This window comes from Danio rerio, chromosome 23, assembly GCF_049306965.1.
Source record: "Danio rerio strain Tuebingen ecotype United States chromosome 23, GRCz12tu, whole genome shotgun sequence".
NCBI lineage: Eukaryota > Metazoa > Chordata > Actinopteri > Cypriniformes > Danionidae > Danio > Danio rerio.
Window position 1 is genome coordinate 48,525,001 of NC_133198.1, and position 20,000 is coordinate 48,545,000.

Below are 20,000 nucleotides of genomic sequence, written 5' to 3' on the forward strand. Positions count from 1 at the left end.
ATACAAACCCACACACACACACTCATATGCTGGATGTACTCACACTCATATGCTGGAGGTGCACACACACACACACACACACACACACACACATACTGGAGGTACAAACACACACAAACACTCATATAAGTGTACTCACACTTATATGCTGGAGGTACATACACAAATGCATACACACTCATACACTGGAGGTACACACACACACACACACACACACACACATACACACTCATACACTGGAGGTACACACACACACACATACACACTCATACACTGGAGGTACACACACACACTTGTATTGTATAAACTGTTTAAACAGTGAAACACTGAAATGTAACAGTGAACAGTGACAGCATGTGAGACTAAAAACCCCATTCTGTGTTGTGTGTGTGTGTGCGTGTGTGTGTGTGTGTGTGTCAGGAGTATTAGTGTGAACAGTCTGGATCTGGAGCAGGAAGTGGATCCTCTGAATGTGGATCATTTCTCCTGCACTCCTCTGGTACGCTGCACACATTTTCCGGTGCTTTATTCACAAATGTTTTATGCTATTTTACAGTTTTGCTCATAAGTTTGATTTGTGTTTCTGGACGGAAGCACAGCTAGTGTCTGACTCTGATAGGAACATGTAAAGCTTTAATTATTTACTTTTTAATTATTTACTTTTTAATTATTTACAAACATTATCGGCCACGAAAGACTTGCTTTAGTTGTTTCTGGAGTGTCAGAATAGTGTGAAAAGGGTGCACCCTCTTCTGGAAAGTAGCTCATTTGCATTTAAAGGTTCACACAAAAATTCACACATGAACAAAAATTCCAGTTTTGCTCATAGTTTGATTTGCATGTCTGGATGAAAACACAGCTAGTGTCTGACTATGGCTTACACATGTAATTCTCAAATCTAGCATTATTGGCTGCGAAAGATTTACTTTTCATCCTGAGTGTCAGAATCGTATGCAAAAGCTCCGCCCTCTTCTGGAAAGCAGCTGAAACTCATTTGCATTTAAAGAGACACACATAAATGCGTGCGCAAAAGTCCCAGTTTTTCACATAAGTGTAATGATCATGTTTTTATGGAGCCAGAGTCAAAGTATTGTGTGTGTTGTGTTTCAGATGTGGGCCTGTGCTCTGGGTCATCAGGCGGCTGCTGTGTTGTTGTACCGCTGGAGTAGCGCCGCTCTGGGCATCCCGGACTCTCTGGGCCGTCTCCCTCTGGCTGTGGCTTACTCACGAGGACACACACGGCTGGCGCGCTGTCTGGAGGAGCTGCACACACACTCGCAGACGCAAGAACACACAGCCTCACCGCCGTACCGGCCGCCATCGCCACTGTCCAGCAGCCCAGACACCGGTAACAGCAAATCAGCATCATTATCAAAAAACGAAAAAACGTTTACTCAAAAAAAGAGATAAAAACCAAAACAATCATCAACAACATCAAAAAATGAAAACTTTCACTTAAAAAACAGATAAAAACCAAAATAAATCATCAACATCATCAAAAAAACGAAAACTTTGACTCAAAAAACAGATAAAAACCAAAATAAATCATCAACATCATCAAAAAAACTAAAACTAAAACTTTGACAAAAAAAACATAAAAACCAAAACAATCATCATCATCATCATCAAAAAAAAAAAAACTTTCACTTAAAAAACAGATAAAAACCAAAACAATCAACAACAACATCAAAAAACTAAAAACATTTACTTTAAAAAAACAGATAAAAACCAAAACAATCAACAACAACATCAAAAAAATGAAAACTTTCACTCAAAAAAACAGATAAAAACCAAAATAAATCATCAACATCATCAAAAAATGAAAACGTTCACTCAAAAAAACAGATAAAAACCAAAACAATCATCAACAACCATAAAAAATGAAAACTTTCACTTGAAAAAAAGAGATAAAAACCAAAACAATCATCAACAACATGAAAAAATTAAAACTTTCACTCAAAAAAACAGATAAAAACCAAAATAAATCATCAACATCATCAAAAAAACTAAAACTTTGACAAAAAAAAACATAAAAACTAAACCAATCAATATCATCATCAAAAAACTAAAACTTTGACTCAGAAAAACAGATATAAACCAAAACAATCAACAACAACATCAAAAAAATGAAAACTTTCACTTGAAAAAAGAGATAAAAACCAAAACAATCATCAACAACAAGAAAAAATGAAAACTTTCACTTAAAAAAAACAGATAAAAACCAAAATAAATCATCAACATCATCAAAAAAACAAAATTGTTTACTTTAAAAAAATACTTTACATTCATTAATTAATTTATTCATTCATTCATTCATTTTCTTTTTCGTCTTGGTCCCTTTATTAATCAGATGTCGACACAGCAGAATGAACCGCCAACTATTCCAGCATATTGCAGCGGATGCTGTTCCAGCCCTTGCCATTTACACACATAAACTATGGCCAATTTAGATAATGAGTATCCCTATAGCGCATGTGTTTGGACTGTGGGGGAAACCGGAGCACCCGGAGGAAACCCACCCCAACACAGGGAGAACATGCAAACTCCACACAGAAACGCCAACTGACCTTGAAACAGCGACCTTCTTGCTGTGAGGCAATAGCACTACCCACTGTGCCACCACGCCACCAAACTACTTTTCAAAATAACCAAAACAAAGATAAAACACAGCAAATCATCAAAAACAAAAAACCTTTGTTACTGAACTAAGACTAAGTAACAAAGAACAAGTAACAAAGTAAGCACAAGTATCAAAACTAAGATAAACAACAGAGTAAATCATAACCATCAACAACAAAAAAACTAACAAACAAAAAACAAACAAACAAACATAACAAATATTTAAAAAAACAACAAGATTTAGTTTGGCTGCAGTACCAGACATGACCACCAGGGGATACAGCATCTATTGGGGACCATATAAGGGCGTCCTCTATTCCTGTGTTTGTCTTGAGGAATGTGAATTACCTTCTTTCATACTTTTGACAATATTTGTAAAGTTCTAATGTAGTACGAGCAGTTTGATGGTATTTAGACTGCAGTTCTGCACAAGACGTTTTGTCCAGAGGAGAAATAGTCGTGCCCAACTGAGCCTGGTTTCTCTTAAGGTTTATTCTTCCTTCACTTTGGTCAACTGGTGAAGTTTGTTCCTCCATTGTCTCCACTAGTTTGCTTGGTTTGGGACTTGTGGAGCTGCACATCGATGGATTTGCTCTTCAATGTTTGGACTTAGAGCAGTAAAAAATGAAACCACACTGAACTGAACTACAACTCTGAAAACTGGACTGACACTGTTTCAGTTTACTAGAGCGTCTGTGTTAACCTGCTTTGACACAATCTACATTGTAAACGGGCTACAGAAATAAAGATTAATTGAATTAAATTTTAATTTGAATTTAGCCTCTAAAAGTGTTTTTACATGTAGATTGCTGTAGCAAAGTAATGTTTTACGACACTTATGAGTGTCCTTGTCACAATTAGTAAATAAAACTGTTGCTCATCAACAACAACCAAAAAAAGGTAAAGGTTTGTGGCACAAGAGCATAAATGATTTAATATTTCTTCCAATAATATTTTAATTAATGTATGTGATAGTAATATGCCGATTCTGAGATCAGTTTTAGTTTCTCTCAATTCATTACAATTCAAATGAGCTGTATGAATCAATCAATAAAAAAGTTAAGGGATATTATAGGGGAATTACCAACCCACATCACACGGGTTCAACCATGCACACCGGTTGCAAAAAGAGACCGGTTGCAATAGCAAACAAAAAAAAAAGTCTGGTTGTGCGGTAGGATGCCAAAATCTTAATTCCAAAAATAAAAAACAGTTCGTCTTATCCAATATCCATTGGGAGGGTGCTATCGCAAATATACCTGTCAGACGATCGCCGCTCACTTTAACGTTAATTTCGCCGAATCACTGTGCTTATCCACTGGGTGACGAGCTGTTATAATACGCTGAAAGCATTATGTAAATATATATAATATGTATTCAATATATCCTATCTCTAATACAACAACAAACTCTGTACCGCTTCGGATGTCATTCCCTCACTGTAAATGCTAGCACTCCTGTTTTTTTCTGCAACCTTGCTGCGCACGCATCCTGGATATTTACAAACCAATAATTTGTCTATAATAGAAACAAAGAAAAAACGTTTAATTTATTTATTTTAATTAATCTAATTAAAAATCAAAACAAACAAATAAAAATAAAAAAGACAGCAAGTCAACATCATAAAAAACTTTTCCATAAAAAACAAAGATAAAAACAGCAAATCATCACATCGTCAACAAAACCTTAATTTCCAAATAATTTGATTGCGATGTATAAAAAATAAATAAATGAGTAAATAAAAAACAATAATTAGAAACATGATAAATAAATACACAAATAAGAAAACGCCTAATATGATGATGATGATTATTATTCTCTCTCTCTCTCTCTCTCTCTCTCTCTCTCTCTGTCTGTCTGTCAGGGTTGAGTTCATCCAGCAGTGTGCCCTCCCCCAGTGACCCACCCTCTCCCTCCCCAAGCTCCGCCTACTCCAGTGGTTCAGTCCCTGACCCGATGGACTCCGCCTCCTCGCCCTCCTCCCCATTCTCAGTCCCGCCTCCCGTCGGCTCCACAGACTCGCTCTTCCTGATGGACTGTGATGCTGCGAGTCCCACGGAACCGCACGTCCCGCATGCAGACGCTCTGTCCCTGCACTCGGAGCTCGCGGATCAACTGCTAAACTACAGCGAGAACGCAGAGAACGAGGATTACCTGTCTGATGAGGTCCTGCAGGTGAGCTGCTGTAATGTGATTGGCTGAAGGATTAACTATTAAGGGTGGGTTTAGTTTAGTTTATTTGTCTACAGGGGACAGTGCACATTTATAACGGTGTCCGGGGGGTCCTAAGAAGTATTAAAAGTTGATAAATCAATTATGAGAAAATGAAGGCCCTTAAAAGGTATTAAAAAGTCTTAATCGGATTTAACGAGGTCTTAAATTTTGGTCAAGCATTGTCCAAAGTGCATTCATATATTTATTTTATAAATCATATAAAATAATTAAATAAAAATTTATATAAATCATATTTTTTCCACACCATGTCTATGGTTTTAATATGTAAAATGAATCAAACGAAATGAATCAAATGTAAAAATGAAAGTAAATGTAATGAAATGTAAATCCTCTTCCTAAAACAAAAAAGTCTGATGTTTGCGATGTTAAATAAATGATATTTATTTAGTGATGATTAGATTAGGACTTAATTGCAATACAGTGTTGTAAATTTACGTTATCTATCAAGACCCTGTCATGATAATGTCTGAATGTTAGGTTGACATGGCAACGCTCGCCGAGCAGATCATTGAGGCCACGCCTGAGCGAATCAAGCAGGAGGAGTTTAACCGGGAGGCGGAGTCACCACTGCGAGAGAGGCGGGACAATCCTGCTATTCACGACACCATGCCGTGGCTCGCGACCTACTTGGACACTGTAGACAGGTGAGAGAAAGAGGAGAAACATGACTTCTGCTCATCAAGAAAGCATTAGACTAGGGCTGGACAATACTAAGAAAATATGCAACATGGAAAATATCAATATTTCATACGATATTATATTTATCTTGAGAAAAGCTATTTTTATATCTCTTTTAAAAATATTAGTGCTGGCCTGAGCAAAGATTAATCGCATCCAAAAACAAAAGTTTGTTTTGGCATAATTATATATATTTATTATCTATGTCATACATAGGAACAAAACTATTTCATTACATAGTTTTACATTTTTATATAATTTAATAAATTTAAATAATAATAATAATATAAAATATAAATAATATTTCCCAGGGATGGGTTGGATCTGGGGCATCCGCTGCGTAAAACAAATGCTGGATAAGTTGGCGGTTCATTCCGCTGTGGCGACCCCTGATTAATAAAGGGACTAGGCCGAAAAGAAAATGAAAATAATAATAAAATTAAATAACAATATACATTTTTATAATTTAAATTTCTATATAGTTTTCATCCTATACGCATATATTTTGTATCTACATATAAATAAACATATTCTCAAAAATATGCATCTGTGTGTATTTATATACATGATAAATATGCACAGTACAGACACTTAAATTGTCAAAACAAATTTTTTATTTTGGATGCGATTAATCACGATTAATTATTGTCCAGCACTTAAAAATATGCATTTTATTTATATGAGTACATAAATAAAACAACAAGTAATAAAAATAAACATAGAAATAGAAATAAACTTATCAAAATAAACAAGTAATAATGAATATTTTTTGATCTAATGAACATTTCTGATCTAAACAAACCGTCAAGGTGCAAAAATTCAGACACAAGGAATGAACGCAATGGTTATTTTCGATTCTTGTCATTATCTCATATATATTTATTGAATCAGTCATTGTTTTGCATCTAGAGTTATTGGTTTCGGGGCAGAATTTTCCTATTGGTGCATCCCAAAAAAAAACTCTCAAATAATTATTGTATAATGTTAAACATTCACATTTACATTACAGCAATTAATTACACTTCACGGTAACGTCACATAGAAAACTGCTATTTTGTAGATTGTTAATATAAATTTCACCCTTTTACTGTACTATTTCCCAAATAAATGCAGCATTGGTGTGTAGGAGTATTTTAAATGCTTTAAAAGTTTACTGGAAGTAGGATTAAACATGATGGACATTGTTATATTAATAATGTAATCCTACTTTGCATGAGTAGCACCTGTTGTGTATTGCACCTTCATGTTGTATCTCTGAATGCCTCATTTGTATGACTTTGGACAAAAGTATCTGCTAACTGACTAAATGTCAAATGTTTATCAACACAATATTTAGAGTCTATGAAATAAACACTCTATGCTTAAAATAGTGATTCTTTAAGCGGATGACATGCTTGGGTTTAAAAAATAAAATGTGGAAAAATTATATATATTAATCGATTTATTTTAATATGAAATATTTGTACTGTGTGTGTGTGTGTCTGTGTGTGTCTGTGTGTGTATGTGTGTGTGTGTGTGTGTGTGTACAGGAGCCTGTGTCCGACCCCGCCCTCCCTCCTCAGTGATTTGGCACTGCAGAGGCTCCGCCCCCCGAGCAGTGCAGCGTGGGCAGAGTTTCTGAACGCCTCAGCCAATGGGAGGATGGAGAGAGACTTCGCCCTGCTGACGCTGACGGACTCCGAGCAGAGAGAGCTGTATGAGGCGGCGCGCGTCATCCAGAACGCCTTCCGCAGATATAAGGTGGAGATTTACATGCAATACACACATGTATATATCTCTTACACACACACACACACACACACACATATATATATATATTCATATATACACATATGTGTATGTATATATATATATATATATATATATATATATATATATATATATATATATATATATATATATATATATATATATATATATACATACAGTTGAAGTCCGAATTATTAGCCCCCCTTTGATTTTTTTCTTTTTTAAATATTTCCCAATTAATCATGGCAAAGATAAAATAAATCAGTTATTAGAAATGAGTTATTAAAACTGTTATGCTTAGAAATGTTCTCTCTGTTAAACAGAAATTAGGAAAAAATAAATAAATAGGGGAGCTAATAATTCAGGGGGCTATTAGTTTGGACTTCAACTGTATATATGCACACACACACACACACACAAAACTCAGCCAATCACTTTCACACACAAACACAATGCAGATCGCCAGTTACTGACACACACATAAATACACACTGTACACACACAAACAATGCATATGCAATAAACACACATAAACATACATGTCTACACACACAATACCCAGACATACACACACACACAATATACATTCACTCACACAGTACAAACTATCAATCACTAACACACACACATTTATATATATATACACACAATAAATAGAATCCGACACATACTGTATGCATACAGTCACACAATACTCACGCAAACACACACACACACACACACACAAACTGTTTTGTTTTTTTGAAAAGTAGGGACATTACATAGGTCTCCATTCATTTTATACTGTCCAAACCGTATATTATATTGCCCTCACCCCACCCCTAAACCCAACCATCACATGAGACTGTGTGCAGCTTTACTCTCTGATTGAACTCATCCTGTGGGATTTATAAGCATTTTGAGAAATGAGAACGTCACCAATGTCCTCATATTTCACCTGATTTTTGTAATACCTGTGAAATACCTACGTCATTATACATATTTGTGTCCTGATATGTCACAAAAACACGTACATACACACATATATAAAGTTGACTGTGTGTGTGTCTTTGACTTTGTTTTATTTCTTGTGTTCAGGGCCGGAGACTAAAGGAGCAGCAGGATATGGCTGCTGCCGTGATTCAGCGCTGTTACCGCAAGTACAAACAGGTACTCACACACACACACACACACACTATGGTGTCCGCGAGGTCTTAAAATGTCCTAAATTTCAAAAACAAACTTTTAGGCTTTAAAAAGTCTTAAATGGACTGAAATATTATGTTGTAGGTCTTAAATAATTTTAAACAGGTCTTGATTTTCCTCTGTCCCAGTAAAGCTACACAGTCAGGCCGACATCCATCCAATCCACAATACTCCATCTCAATAAAATCAGCGAAAGAAAACTACACACAGATTCCCTCATGATAATAACAGAGCAATATATCCCTTCATGTTATCTTCCATTCATACAAAGTTATTTACAGAAGTAAGGGGGAGTAAACATTATATTATAAATAGGCCAGAAACTTGAGGTTTATAATGGAAAAGCATTAGGTTGAATAGAAGTTATACTCAATCATTTTGGACCAAAAGCCAACCAATATATATTTTTGAATATTTATGTAATTGCCTCCACACTAAATATACTTTTAATAATGTCACACATATCATTTAAAAAAGACAGTAATATTATGTTGAAAATAGTATAAACAGCTAGACTTTTGTTGTTTTGACACATTAAGGTATGTCGCTAAGAAATATTTACATTTGGGTTTTATTTTTGGCCCAATCGGGCTATTAGAAATAATCTTTAGTGTTTAGCCCTCTATAAGTCTAAAATTGCATTCATAATGGTCTTAAAATGTGTTAAATTTGACTTGATGAAACCTGCAGAAACCCTGACACACTTAGGCCCCGTTTACACGAGTGCGTTTCAGTTTTAAAACAGCGTTTTAGATCGAAAACGATCCGCGTCCACACTAGTGTTTCACCTAGCGTTTCTGAACATATCTCCGTCCACACTACGCCACCAAAAACGTATATCACGTGACCATTGGCGCACTCTGGGCATGTGCATTCTAGTATAAACAGGAAGCATGCGTCTCGCTCGGCATTTGGTTATTGTTAGTCAACAAACGCCGGTTGAACATTAAACGCGATGGCAAAGAAAGCAAGAGAGGCATTTTTGTGGACAGACGACGAGGTCGAGTTACTAAACGTAACAAATGAATAACTGCACAATGACGCCTAAAACAGACAATAGTGCAAACAACGCTCCCATTTCTGTGTCCATGTTGTTTACAGTGAACGCTGGTCTGCTGTCTTCTGGTAGCGTTAAAGCCATGTGTTATAGTCATGTGATAGAGGCTTGATGAATAAGGGAAGGATACACAATGACACAAAAGCCCCAATCAGATAGCGAATCTCAGCAGCCCCGCCTCCATTTTCAGATGTCTCCGTTTTCCCCCATCCACACTGAGACAGAGCAGCAGCGTTTCAGAATGAAAAAGGCCTCTCCAGCGTTTCCAAAACGCTCCATTTTCGGCACTCGAATACTCCAGCGTAGCGTGGACGGATGGCGTAACCGTAGCAAAACTTATGCGTTTTAAAACTAAAACGCATTAGTGTAAACGTGGCCATACATACACACACACACACACACACACACACACACACACACACATTTACTTACTAATTCAGCATGTTGCCTAGATTTCGAATGCTGTAACCCACATGCCAACTATAAGACTTTCTGCATTATTAAAGACACTAAAGGGGAAACAATGGTTAGTTTTGAGATTTTGCTGTGTCTTGTTTCTAAAGGGCAATGTGGTCCAATGGTTTAGGCAAGGCAAGGCATGTTTATTTATATTGCTATTTTCATACACAGTCACAATTCAAACTGCTTTACATAAACAGGAATAAAACACACAAGTATAAATAAAATAAAAACAAATAATATAAAAACAGCTGAAAACAGCGTAAAGACAGTTTTTCCATATTCCCAAACACCGGTGTATCATATTTTCTCATTTTACTCTGGGACTTCCCCATTCTGGTGATCAACCCCCTCTGTGAAATTTTCGGTACCTATTAATGTATTGGACGTCTCCAACAGATTAGATTTTTCACCTATAATCGGAAAGCTAAGCTTTACAGCTCCAATTACCTGCCCCCCAATTTCAACTTCCTTCTGGAAGTAGATCGCACAGCCCCTAATTTTAACCTCCTCCCGGGAGAAAATTGCTTTAGCTAGCCAAACATAGTAAAAGGTCTTGATCTCAGCCAGAAGCCAGGGACTTTAACCCCCTGCAACAGATTACTGTGGCGAGTCATCGTCTCGGATCTCACTTATATTAATTACGCTGCCATCCCACAAAAACAGATCTACCAGTATGGGGATTTGGCCCAAGTAAAAAATTTTACTGCCCAATCAGATACATAAACAAGAATATATACATATAATGTATGATTAAATGTGTGTAAACAGGTTATAAAAGGATGAAAAAGAAACCCTCTGGCTTTGCCAGATCACCATGGCGTGTTTAGTATCTTTTTTTTCTTATTGGTGCCAAAGACACTAAGAATACTCTGTTGATTTTGGTCACATAAATAAGTGTTATACACCATTCAAATCTGTTAGGTGTCTACTTTTTTCGTGTAAACACTCACAATAACAACAAAAGTGTGTGTTTTTGCAAAATAAGGAAAATATACAGTGTGTGCGTTCTTTATTTTCTCTCTCCACGTACTGTTTTTAGAAATGTGTTACTAAATTGCATTGAAATTCTGTGAAAACAAATATATATATATATATAGAAAGCTTAAGGTCTACTTTTAAATGCAGTAAATGCATGTTGAAAACAAATATAGCTTGACAAAGTAATCAGTATGAAACCAACACTATGTGTAGTTTCTCAGTCTGATCTCATCATTTTTAATGCGACCACGCCCACGAGGCTTTGTTATTACAATCAATCTTGTGAGATGCATGCGACATGTAAACTGTGCTCAGAAAAACTGTGGAATCTCCACGAATACATGAGAGATACACATGAGAGACATACCTGCTTAGTGAACTTTAAAACTCATTTTAAAAACAAATGTTGTCTCGCTAGGTAATCCATAGAATTCTCCCGGCACTTCATGCTGGCTATAGGATAATTGGATGAACTAAATTGGCTGTAGTGTATGAGTGTGTGTGTGAATGAGTGTGTATGGGTGTTTCCCAGTGCTGGGAAGGGCATCCATTGCGTAAAACGTGCTGGAATAGTTGGTTCATTCCGCTGTGGCGATCCCAGATAAATAAAGGACTAAGCTGAAGGAAAATGAATGAATGTTCAGATGTGTTATTGTGAGTAGTCGCTGTACTAATCAGTTGTTATCTGGGAATAACATACCTTGTAATATCATAGTCGACCAATCACAATCCAGTATTCCAGACAGCCAGATGATGAATGTTATTAAACAGTTACTCACACAAATACACAGAAACACTTGATGAAGTCGGCGCCAATAGCCTAGTGGTTAAGTGCACTGACATATAGCACCATGGTGCTCACAGCGACCTTAGTTTGATTCCTGGCTTAAGGTCCTTTGCCGACCCTTCCCCTCTCTCAACTCCCCATACTCTTCTGTCTGTAACCTCCACTGTCCTTTCCAATTAAAGGTGAAAAACCCCTAGAATATAATAATAAAAAAAGAAACACTTGATGAAAACCAAACTGTTACTGAGTGTTCTGCGTCTGTGTGTGTCTTTGCTAACACACTAACGTCGCTGCTGTGTCTCTGATCTCCTGTTTCTTCTTTAATTTCATGCTAGCTAACATGGATAGCACTGAAGGTAACAAACTAAACAAACCGTTGTATTTTCACACTGTTCTGCTGTGCTGTGTTTGAGTGTGTGTGTGTGTGTGTGTGTGTGTTGTCCTGCTGCAGTGTTAATATGCATGTGTTTATAGTGTTAATAAATCCTTTTCTCAAGACTGTTATGACGCGTTTAACGCTGATCAGCGTCTTAAACCCTGAAAAGTGTTTAATATCTTATTTCTTTTTAAAGCGTATGAACATTTATATGTGTTTCTGTATGTGTTATATCATCTTTGCGTCAAATGACAGTAAACGGATGACCTCCTGGTTGAGGTGTGTAACGCAGTGTGTATGAGTGCAAGACCGTAAATCTGACATGATTCTCTCCTCTGGCTGCCGTTATCAGTCTCGCACTATTGTTTTCCTCTTTCTGAAAGTCTTGATAACACCATCCTGGAGTTTTTCTCTCATTATTTCAGCTAATAGGATTGTAGAATAATGATGTGTTGTGCTCTACCATTCACTGCGCTCTGAGTTTACCAACTATGACCACTTCTGCTGCGGAGAAACACACGGATGTGAAAGAGTCCATATGTATGTGTGTAATGTGTGTGTTTGTGTGTGTGTTTTCCTTCAGTATGCCTTATATAAGAAGATGACGCAGGCGGCCATCCTGATCCAAAGTAAATTTCGCAGTTATTACGAGCAGAAGAAGTTCCAGCAGTCCCGCCGCGCCGCTGTCCTCATCCAGCAGTACTACCGCAGCTATAAGGAGTACGAGCGCGTCAAGCAGGGGCCGCGGGGGCCCGGGGCCCTTAACACCAAGATCAAGTAAGAAACACACACTGCTAGTGCATAATGGTTCATAAATGACTGCAGGGTTTTGCATCAATCAAAACTAGTCCGATAAAACCAAAACTCAACATATTCCATTTGCATATTTAAAATTAGGGATGCATGGTATATCGGCAGCCATATTGATATCGGCCGATAATTACTATTTTTAATCTTATAGTTATCAGTCTAATAACAAAACTAGGCCGATATCTTTAATCCGATAAATTACATAAAACTTAGGGATGCACGATATAGCGGCGGCCGTATCGTTATCGGCCGATAAATGCTATTTTTAAGGTTATCATTATTGGACCGAAGTCTAAATTAGTCCAATATCTTTAAGCCGATAAATTACGTAAATGTACAGAACTGAACTGGCTCTGAACTGTCAAAAAACTTATAAAAACAAAAAAAGCTTTTTCGGACATGACATATTTGTACATGTGTACATCACTGTAACACGCTTTATTCAAGAAAAGATTTTTATTGAAGAAAAGGAAATTGTTTATTTTTTGCATGCTGATTTATGCGAAATCATGAATATAGGTCTATAATCACCTTGCAATTTTGAAATGATAGCTTTTTTGCTTTGAGTATAGGCTATTCAGTTCATCAGAGTAGTTCAATCTTTTATGAAGTTTTTTTTTAAATAAAATCAGTTTTTCACTGTATAAAAATATATCATTTTGAAACGTTTATAACTATCGGCATATATATATATATATATATATATATATATATATATATATATATATATATATATATATATATATATATATATATATATATACACAGTTGAAGTCAAAATTATTAGCCCCCCTGAATTAATAGCACCCCTGTTTATTTTTTTTTTCCCCATGTTCTGTTCTGGGAAGATTGTTTCAGCACATTTTTCTAAGCATAATAGTTTTAAAAACGTATTTCTAATAACTGATTTATTTTATCTTTCCATGATGACAGTAAATAACATTTCACTAGATATTTTTCAAGACACTTCTATACAGCTTAAAGTGCTTCACTAGGTTAATAAGGTTAACTAGGCAGGTTAGGGTAATTAGGCAAGTTATTCTATAACGATGGTTTGTTCTGTAGATTATCAAAAAAAATTAGCTTAAAGGGGCTGATAATTTTGTCCCATAAATATTAAAAAAAATTAATAACTGCTTTTATTCTAGCCGAAATAAAACAAATAAGACTTTCTCCAGAAGAAAAAATATTATCAGACATACTGTGAAAATTTCATTGCTCTGTTAAAAATCATTTGGGATATATTGAAAAAAGAAAATAAAAATCGAAAGGGGGCTAATAATTCTGACTTCAACTGTATATATATATATATATATATATATATATATATATATATATATATATATATATATATATATATATATATATATATATATTGGCTATTGGCCTCCAAATCGGAAGAGTTATCGGTTATCGATGTCGGCCAATTAAAATTAGGGATGCATGTTATATCAGCAGCCATATTGATATCGGCCCATAATTGCTATTTTTAATCTTATAGTTATCAGTCTAATAACAAAATTATGCCGATATCTTTAATCCGATAAATTACTCCCATAGTTAAAATTAAGGATGCATGGTATATCGGCAGCTATTTCACAATCGTCTGATAATTGCTATATTTACTATTATCATTATCAGTCTATTTAATAAAATTAGGCTGATATCTTTAAGTCAATTTATTACTTTCATATTTAAAATTAGGGATGCATGATGTATCAGCAGACATATACATATCAGCCGATAATTGTTATTTTTACTGTTATTGTTACCAATCCAATAACAAAATTAAGCCGATATCTTTAAACTGATAAATTACTCCCATATGTAAAATTAGGGATGATTGATATAACGGTGGTCATTTCGATACTGGCAGATAATTGCTATTTTTGTGTTTTTTGTTATCTGTTCATTAACAAAATGAGGCCGATGTCGAAAATAAAAGTAAAAATGGCAATTATCGGCTAATACTATAATGGCGTCCCTATGGTATATCATGCATCCCTATTTATTATTTTACATGATTGAGAAAGCAAAACGTGAAAACTGCAGACCTGTTACTCAGTATTAAATAAATATTTCGTTGTTATCTATGAAAAACTGGGAAATCATGGAAAATGATCAATTTTATAACATCCATTTTACTGGTAACATCAAGCTCAAAAATATACACCACCGGTCAAAAGTTTGGGGTCAGTAGGGTTTTTATATGTTTTAAAATCAGCTTCTCCTGTTCACCAAGGCTGCATTTATTTCACCCAAAATACAGAACAAATGGTGAAACGTTATTGCACTGTAAAATAACTGTTCAGAAGTAGTTTATAATTTAATTTAATCATTTATTTCAGTGATTTAAAGATGAATTTTCAACTTCATTGCTCCAGTCTTCAGAGTCGCATCGTCCTTCAGAAATCACTCTAATATTAATTATTATTATTGTTATTTTTAATATTACTATTATTAATGGTAATAGTAATAAAAACAATAATGACTAGAGTAATCATTTATTTTGAAACCACAAACAATAATAGATAAATAATTAACAATTAAAAAAAATATTTTACATTTAATAAATGCCATCTTGATTAACAAAATAATTCTCTTTAAAAACAACTTGAAAGAACGTTTTTCCAGTAGATATATCTGTATATGTATATATTTTTTTATGATTAAAATGAAAAAAATTGTGTAATAATTCTGCATTTTGGTATATATTTAAATAAACCTATATATAATGTATGTTGTGCCAATAGGGAGGGAAAAAAAAACTGCAGACCTGGCAACCCTGAGAGACCATGACACAATATTTAAAAAGAAAACTTAATTCATATCCATGAAAGACTGAAAAATCATTTAAACTGATCATTTTTTATAACAAACACACACGGGTAACAACAAACTCTAAAATATTTTCATTCTGTAAATTTGACAATCTTTTTTTTTTGGTCATTGGTCAACATTGGTTTTGGTCAACATTTTGGTCATTAAAACATCAATTTCACAAATATTTGAAAAACAGAGACAAATTATCTTTGCTCCAACAGAGCCCGCTGCACCATTTCTACACAATATACGATGCACATCTTTACTCTGTTTTACATCATGTCATGGTATATACATACAATATAAGTTGATTAAAGTTCCCTTATATGTTCACTCATCTATTGTACATATATATGCACGCAATGAGTCACAATAGGCTTAGCAAATGTAAAATAAAGAAATCAAATAATTTAGATAGAAATTAAAATAAAAGGGAGGGGAGGAAACAAATATGAGAAACAAATAGACAAAGGTCAAACTGCAAATATTAAATTTGGCAATCTTTTTATAAAATTTTTATGATTAAGATTATAAATATTGTGCATCTAAATAATGATTCTACTTTTTGTTGTATAATTAAAAAAGCAATTTTGATCATTTAATGTAAACTGTGCCAGTTCTGTATAAAAACTACAGACCTGGCAACCCTGAGTGATGGATCTCAGTATTTAAAAAACATTTGATTTTTATCTGAAAATTCATGCATTGATCCATGAAATTGATACATTTATTATTATTATTTACATGATATGAATTTTACTAAACTTTCTTATTCTGTTTTTTATGATAATAGATCAATCTTGTGCATCTATATAATGATAATTAACATCTGCCTTTCTTCTATTCACCAGAGGATCTTTTCTGACCAAGAAGCAGGATCAGGCGGCACGAAAGATCATGCGCTTCCTGCGGCGCTGCAGACACAGGTACAGCACACACACACTCACACACCACATTCACTGATTTAATTCACACCCTGGCTGTGTGTTGTTTCTGAGGGAGCAGGACTTGCAGAGATTTGGAAAATCAGGATATAAGATGAAACCTTTTCTTTAATCTGGAAAAGGAAAGAGAAGATGTATTCAGCACATTTCTAAACATAACAGCTTTAATAACTCTTTTCTAATAACTGATTTATTCTGTATTTTCAGTACATGATATTTGTCTTTATGTGATTGTACATTATAGTATTTTAAAGATCATTTATGTTCATTATTACTTCGTCTATTAAAAAGAAAACATCCAGTAAAACAGCAGAAGTGTCATGAAAATGAGGACAATCATGAAACACTACAGACAGCTGTTGATTGCTATAATATACATTTTGATTTATAAGTATAATATACTTATATTTAAGCATCATTTATTTAAAAACAAAATGCTTAAATATTTAGTCAGTTAGTTATGTCTGCAAAAGACATTAAAAAAACAAATACATTTTCCAAACATAATAATGGGCATCTTTGTAGAACAAACATACATTTTAATCTATATAATAGCAGGTGCACATAAAAATGTATTTAATTTAATTTCTAGCAAGTAAATTTTTTTTAATAGTTAAAATATGTGTTTGTTTTTTAACCCCTGAAGGGACGTGATGGTGGAGAAAAAAATAGGTGTAGGAAAAAAAACAATTGGTGGAAGAAAAACAACCAGAGTGGTGGGAAAACATATTTTTAAGTTTTTGTTTTGCGTTATCTCGCAAAGATGCTTTGCGTTATTTCGCAAAACTTTCTCCACAAACACTTCCTTTTCTCATTCATGTAAACCCTCCCGTTTTTGCAGAAATTCTCCCATATTAACCATTCTATCCCACTATCATCATATCATTAAAGGGTCACGAAACACCAGTACACATGTTTTGAGCTGTCGTATTTGTGTCCCACACTTCTAAAAACACTATTAGGATACATATATTACACTGAAAAAGGGAAAATTTGTTGTTTTTACCTTATTTTGAGCAAATTCATACTTCCGGTTTGAAACAAGTTTTTGAAGCTGCGTCATGGCCATGACATAATAGCGTGTATTCCAGCGTGTAGACTGGACGTCTGTGCCAGAGTGAGTCTTATTACGTCTTACAGTGTGCTGCATTAATGCATGAGTAAAGCTTGGTTCAAACCAATCAGCGCGCTCCATTATGTATGCGCTGCAACTTCATTAATATGCATGCTAGCTTTCTTAGACTGTACCTGAAACAGTGTTCAGACAGCAGAGAGACGACACACGTCGCGTTGCCGAAAGTTGTGGGAAAAGAATAAGAATTGTTTGGAGATGCGGGTCGCCAGTGTTGCTTTGATAATGTGAAGGTTTTGTTTCATTTTCTCTTTATGCGAGCGCTGCTAGACTCATGTGTGGATCTGTAGACGCGACGCGCCGCAGAAATGCGTTTGTTTGGAACATTTTTTACTCAAGAGCATTTCTCATCTATGGTGAGATCCGGATTTGCTGCTCGTCTCCTTTTAATAAAGACGCAGCTCCAGTATGTGCTGATTGTCCTGTCTACAGATTCAGTAAGTGTGTGCGATCAGCGCCCTTTCTTTGTTCGTTCAGATGGCTAAGTTATAGTTGGTATGGTCAGCTGTACTCTTTCAGTGTCTAAAGACAGACCTTAGTCAAAATGATTTCTACGTTACTCAGTTTACAGTACGTTAATATCACTACAATATTGAAAGATTCACTGTAAATGCTGCTCTCTGAGTGTAAAAACGAGAACACTGTAAGCAAACTATTGCCGACCATCGTGTTGAATTTTTGACGCATTTTGTGACAGGATAGTCTACACACATACGGCTTTCTGACCTACCGAGTTACAGAGAAATGCAAAGGCTTTTTTCTCTTATACGGCGTGCGGTATCTAACATTTCACCATCATTAAACACACTGTCTTTCTCCCCTGCGTGTGTGTTTGTTTTTCCTCTGTCCACAGCGCGTGCCCAAATGGAAACTCCCATTTTTATTCAAACCCTGCCCATTTTCACTCCCCTGACACTCCCACCCAAACAGAGCTGGACACACCCACTTTCCAGACTTTTTCCAAACTAGAGGTGTGAAAACATCCTGCTGAAACGGGGGCTTTCATGGCCCTTTAAGTATTTTCCCATATTTCTGCTATATTTTTAATCTTGAAAGCACGCTGAAATTAATATTAAAATGTCTGCAGTCACTTTCTTTACATCAAAGCTGTGCGTCGACCGTCGCCTTTCATATGCTACCTCTGAACCTGTGAATGCATGTAAGTGCTGACTGACAGACGCGCTCCGTACAATAAACTGATCCCAGATCAGCTTCTATACACACCATTTACAGAGGAGCGAAAGTGCAGGACACTTTTGGATTCGGGTGTATGTTTAAACAGACAAATACACTGAATAACATATAAACACATCCTGCATGTTTTATTTTAAACAGCTTATTTCCTCTTAAATGAGCTCACAGTAAGTAATGGACTGCTTTCATTATAGATCTGTGCATTCTTACAGAGACGCCTCTGTTATCAAACTAAACATGAGATTCATTTGCTGATCACTTGTTTGATAAAAACACAGGGAGTGTTTGTGGAGCCTCCACCGCTGAGACTGCAGCTCTGCACAAGACTTTTGGCCAGCGGAGAAATTAAAATGATCGTGCCCAACTGAGTCTGGTTCTCTCAAGGTTTTTTTTCTTCACTCTCCTATCGGTGAAGTTGTTTTTTCCCTCTCCGCTGTGGCCTCTAGCTTGCATGGTTAAGGATCAGTAGAGCTACGCATCAATGAATTTGCTCTTCAGTGTTTGGACTCTCAGTAATGACTTTAAACCACACTGAACTGAGCTAAACTGAACTGAACTTAAACACTAATAACTGAACTACCCTGATCCAGTTACTGTGACCATTTATGTGAAGCTGCTTTGACACAATCGACATTGTAAAAGCGCTATACAAATAAAGCTGAACTGAATTGAATAACAGAGGTGTCACTTTAAATGGTGTGTACAGAAGCAGATCTGGGATCAGTTTATTGTATGGAGCGCGTCTGTCAGTCAGCGCACAGCTTTAATGTAAAGAAAGTGGGATAGAATGGTAAAATACGGGAGAAATTCGGCTAAAACGTGAGGGTTTACATGAGTGAAGTGAACAGAAGTGTTTGTGGAGCGAGGGAACGCAAAACATTTAGAAATATTTATTTTCCTCCCATCCATTTTTTTTTCTCCTACCCATTATTTTTTTTCACCCAGCCAATTTTTTCTCCTCCACTACGTCC

At 35.5% G+C, this 20,000-nt stretch overlaps 1 protein-coding gene across 2 annotated transcripts in view; it reads left to right on the forward strand.

The window, feature by feature from the left end:
- Positions 1–20,000, forward strand: part of camta2 (calmodulin binding transcription activator 2) — a 64,314-nt gene that overhangs the window by 37,381 nt on the left and 6,933 nt on the right. Inside the window, exons 14-22 of one of the 2 annotated variants that reach the window (XM_073939460.1) lie at positions 421–499; positions 1,111–1,348; positions 4,484–4,794; positions 5,332–5,498; positions 7,062–7,272; positions 8,359–8,430; positions 12,086–12,106; positions 12,710–12,903; positions 16,611–16,685. In XM_073939460.1, the coding sequence (XP_073795561.1) occupies positions 421–499; positions 1,111–1,348; positions 4,484–4,794; positions 5,332–5,498; positions 7,062–7,272; positions 8,359–8,430; positions 12,086–12,106; positions 12,710–12,903; positions 16,611–16,685 (1,368 nt within the window). The remainder of the gene's footprint in view (positions 1–420; positions 500–1,110; positions 1,349–4,483; positions 4,795–5,331; positions 5,499–7,061; positions 7,273–8,358; positions 8,431–12,085; positions 12,107–12,709; positions 12,904–16,610; positions 16,686–20,000) is intronic. The other variant, XM_073939461.1, reaches the window with a different exon arrangement.